This window comes from Eimeria acervulina, genomic scaffold (assembly GCF_000499425.1).
Source record: "Eimeria acervulina Houghton genomic scaffold, Eah_scaff951, whole genome shotgun sequence".
NCBI lineage: Eukaryota > Apicomplexa > Conoidasida > Eucoccidiorida > Eimeriidae > Eimeria > Eimeria acervulina.
Genome location: NW_013549504.1, coordinates 1730 through 6271, shown reverse-complemented (window position 1 = coordinate 6271; position 4542 = coordinate 1730). Strand labels below are relative to the sequence as shown.

Here is a 4542-nt window from a genome sequence, read left to right as displayed (position 1 = left end):
CAAGAACGAAGCGTCGAAGTAAACTTTGCCAAAGTACTGTAGTTACTGTAGAATATGTTTTATATAGCCGTCTCTTACGTTCCACACAGAAAACAACAACATATACAGTGTATGGAGTTATTTTCTCTGCAACACCCCGTCCTCCGGCCCAGCAGGAGGGGGTGGCTGCGTCCTGGTGCCCACTATGCGAGAACTGCTTTTGTCCCGTCCTTGACCTGAGAGATGATGTTGTTGCTGTTGAATTGAATCAAACAATTCTAAGTGTGCTGAATTTCGTAGAAAAGCACAAGCACACCACTGGTCAGCATTACCGAGTGCCCAGCACTTCAAGGGTCTGGCGGGAGGAGACACGTTGAACAATAATCATTTTGGAGAGTTTATTTTGCACTGAATTATGTCAGCGTGCTCTGCAATAAAGAACGGGAAACAGAAGGAGGCAGGTTTGTACTAATGTGCACAGGAGATTGGGAAGCCCCACTCCGGGGGTCACAAAACAAATCTCGTTTGGCTATGATCTGGCTGTTGCGCTTCTTTAGGCGCTTGTTAAGACGCCAGAGACTAGAATATCCCATTCTCCTGCGTCCTCTACTTTCTAAGACCTGGGAGAGCTGACCGCTGAGAGCCTTCCTGCCTCACGAACCACCGGTCTTCCACCACTTCCAAATCCCCAAGATGTCCGGGAGAAGTCAGACTGCCCATGGAGGTAGTTTCTACGAGGACGTCGAGTCGGACACTCTTCGCAGGCTATCTGACTTTTCCATGTGGGTTCTCCTGCTTGAACATTGCCAGAAACCCGTTGCACTTGTGTGTCTATTCAACCGTTGAATGATGCAGTGAGACAGTGCAACTGTAGAAAGGCTCTAGTCTGCATTGTTGCAGAAGCGACTGGATGAGGAAGTTGGGGGAAGCGGAGGTCTTCGAATCAGACTTGCAGCACTTAATCCTCAACTATCTCACTATCAACGGCCTCGCAGGACCAGCAGAAGAGTTCATAAAGGAGGCACGAATAGACCGTAAGCTGGAGCCGTGCTACAAAGCTGAGCAGTTTTTTGTTTCTCTTGGCTACCCTGGAGGGGATATTCGAAATGTTGGGGTTTGCTCCCCGGGGTTGTTCTAGCGGTTGTGCTGCAAGCTTCTGCAACAGTAACTGCAGCTTCTGCAGTTGCTGTTGCAGCAGCACGAACAACCAACACGCCTTTAGCGAACTGCTGCTCCACAAAATTAATTTTTCCGATTGGAAGTATTCCACGGGCAGCTGTTCAAGTGGATCAAGCTCCTAAAGCGCACGCATTAAACTCCCCGGCACGCATTGGGAAATACGCGACAGTGGTTCTTTCCTGCCAGTAGACCCGCTGTTATTGCTCTCAGCTTGCAGCAGCCTAAGCCACACAGCAGCAGCGTCACTTGAGAGGCAACCGTAATTTAGGTGTCAACTGGTTTGGTGCTGTTGCTGCGTTTGTTGGTGCTGCAGCTCAGATGCCGTTGCACTGCATTGACTGCAGAGCGAAAATCCGTGAGGCAATTTTAAGTGGTCAGACTGATGAGGCCATTCGCCAAATAGGCTTTATCGACCCAAATGTCCGTTATAGACGCCAATGCCTTCCCCAGGCATCTCCTTTTCACACATAGATGTGCTCGGGTGAATCAGTTACGCTCCGAAGTGCAAAAATAGCACCCATTGTGTGCGGACCTGGGTTGCTTCGCAGCTGCTGAATGCGGACGCAGAAGTGACTTTTCTTCTACACAAGCAGCAGCTATTGCGACTCATAGAGGCGGTGAGGGTTGCCTCCTTTTTCACGGTGACATGAACAAACTCGACGGTAGTGGCGCTGCAGTTCGATATAATGTACTTTGCGATGCGATCTCCTTGGGTACCAATTGCTGTCCGTGGTTCTGCAGGGAGACCCCGAAGAAGCGATCGACTTTGCTCAGCAACGCCTTGCACCTTGTGTCAAAGAGTGTGTATGTCTTAGCACGTAAGAGCAGCGGGCCGGCGCAGCAGGTTCGTCAGTGACAGGGTTTGATGGGAAACATGCACAGGGTTTCGTGGTTTGCTTTTCAAAACCCCTTGTTGATGTGTGCAGCCTCACTTGTTGCCACAATTAGAGGAAGTTATGGCTCTGCTGGCCTTCACTGACCTTAGCGTAAGCGGAGAAACGTCGTTCATAACGCGAGTGTCTGCTTGGGCTACACCGGCATCAGCAGCACGAGGCTGTTCAGCCAGAACGATAGTAGCACACGAACAGGAAGCTGATAGTTGTGAAGCGGATATGTAGCGGCAGTCGCTCCTCGAGTTGTTTCCTTGCAGTGCCCGGAGGCCCAGCGTCTCATAGGGGGGATGGAGCAGCGGGAGGAGACTGCTAGACGAATCGACGAGGCAATCCTTGATCTGTACAGGATTGAGCAAGGTAAATACCAAAAATACCTGTAGACGAGTTACGAGCTTCCCTAAGCTCTGGATTACAAGCACTGCTCGCTAGGCAGGAGGTTGGCTCGTCTTGTGTCCTAGTTGCCTAACTTAGTTGTTAGAAGAAGACAGTCATGTTAATTTAATGCTGAGATGGATATGGGTATTTTTGTGCGGACATGATGGCGCAGAATCAGCTTTAGAGCTCTTAACAAAAAATGTCCTTTTTAGTCAGGGATGCCTTCAGAACACTGTAAGGCGTTGCTTGCGTTCAGTTCTCCTCCTTTCCTCAATGCTTTGGTATTGTAGGGTTTGCCGTAAACTCATTAACAGCACGTAACAACAGTGGTTGAGCGCTTTAGTGGCTGGGTGATGCTGTGGCCGTGTGAACTGGCTGCTTCCTTCCAAGGTGGCGTGGATTTACCCAGCGCTTCACTGTGTTGCGATTGGCGGGAACATGATCGGTGCAGCAAATTCGTTTGGGTCTGTTCACAGCAACGATCTTTATGCCCAGTTGTTGTTGACATCCGGAGGGCCACTCTGGGAAGGACTCTTGGGCGTGCTCCGGGTCAAAGGAATCGGGGGGAGGAAGGGACTGACACGGGGGGCGCTCATTCTGGCGGGGAATCTGGGGTGTTTCAAGTTGATGCACTAGACCAGCAGCCGGCGCAAGAAACACAACCGGAAGGGGCAAGCCATCGACATAGTCAGGCGACAACTAGCACCCAGGTCCCCGTAAATGCTCCTCGCAGAAATCAAGGAAGAGATCAGTCTCGAGATTTCGGCAGAAGGCGGCGCGCGGGCGGCGCTCCCCAATAGAAGAGGCGTACAGGAGGGCTGGTGTCCCATAACGCAGCCAGACTAAGTGACCTTCGTCGCTCCAAACATAGCGGGCTTAGTGGGATTCAACTAGCTTCACTATAGCAGATTTTGTGTTTTGCGTCGCCCGCTTTGAGGGAAAGTAAGGCATCGGGAACGGGGAATGCGCACGGAATGACTTCTCACGCGACGTGCTGGGTTTTTGCACCCGTCGCGTATAGTTGGGTTCAGACATTCGCACTTTTCAGGCCTGCCGAATTTTTTCTGAAATATTGCATAGAAACTGCGGACCTTATGCACAATTTTGAGAGTGCCCTGGGGCAAAGCCTTCTTGGCGGCATAGAGCGGGCGCAGTAGCAGGGATGCGCGGAGGTTAGTTGTGAGATTGGGAGATGCAGTGCTAATGGACAAGGTGAGAGGGTTTCTTGTTGAATATGCCTTTACATGGTGCCACAGTAACACTGCCCCAAGTTAGAATGCAGCTTCACAACGACGGAAGGCACGCGCTACGCTAGATTGGGAGGGAGGGCAGCATGCGTGGGCTTAACAATGCTGAAGTAATAACTGACATTAGTATTCTACACCCTTATGTTTTGTATTTGTATTTGAATAGAGGAAAACCCCGGTGCGTTAGCAGAGCGGTTGTGAGAGAAATACCACTCGGTGGTTCCTGCTTCCGGCGCTGTCGTGCAATGAAGGACCGGTCCGCTGGGGCGATGTGGGTCTGCTACATGTTGTTTCAGACCCGTTTCAGATTCCATGCCTATGACTTTGAAACGTTTTAATCCTCTCAATTCAAGAAATGTAGGGAACAGTCCTTTTGGCTGTTTTGTCTTTCAATGGGTTTCAAGCGGAAAGGTCACCTCTAGTAGCACGCACGTACTGAACTGTAGCTCCTTAGAAGAGTTCCTTTTACTTACTTTTGAAATATGGGGAGCGCTGTGACTCAAGTCGGGTGGGAAGATTCATCCTATATTTGGGAAATCCGAGACTTTCTCGATCTCCGTGAAATGGCCAAGGAAGACCGTCAGTCTACTTCTTTCTTACTCCGAACCATTCTTCTCCCACTGCCACTGCCACCGCACGCAGCGCTTCAACAGCACCCACAACGACCGCAACATGGACTCCATCTTACCAGTGCAGTCACTAGAAATCGGCCAAGATGAATACATATCCCTAGAACGCACGCGAGATACAGAATTTGGTGCTTGACCCCTTTTGCAGACTGCGCTTGGCGTTGTTCGCAGCATCCTGTTCTGCTAGTCGATTGGAGAGTCCTGTTTTCAACTGCTTTTCCCTCTGGCTCTTCCCTAATG

The 4542-nt window shown here is 50.5% G+C and overlaps 1 protein-coding gene across 1 annotated transcript; it reads left to right on the top strand.

The window, feature by feature from the left end:
• Positions 1 to 672: 672 nt before the first annotated feature.
• On the top strand, positions 673 to 3226 carry EAH_00052770 (CTLH domain-containing protein, related; the record flags this gene model as incomplete). The annotated part of the gene is made up of 8 exons (XM_013394053.1): positions 673 to 761; positions 880 to 1013; positions 1472 to 1578; positions 1900 to 1962; positions 2085 to 2144; positions 2309 to 2408; positions 2599 to 2660; positions 2903 to 3226. 8 exons carry the CDS (start codon positions 673 to 675, stop codon positions 3224 to 3226), a joined length of 939 nt encoding a protein of 312 aa, XP_013249507.1.
• Positions 3227 to 4542: the final 1316 nt, after the last annotated feature.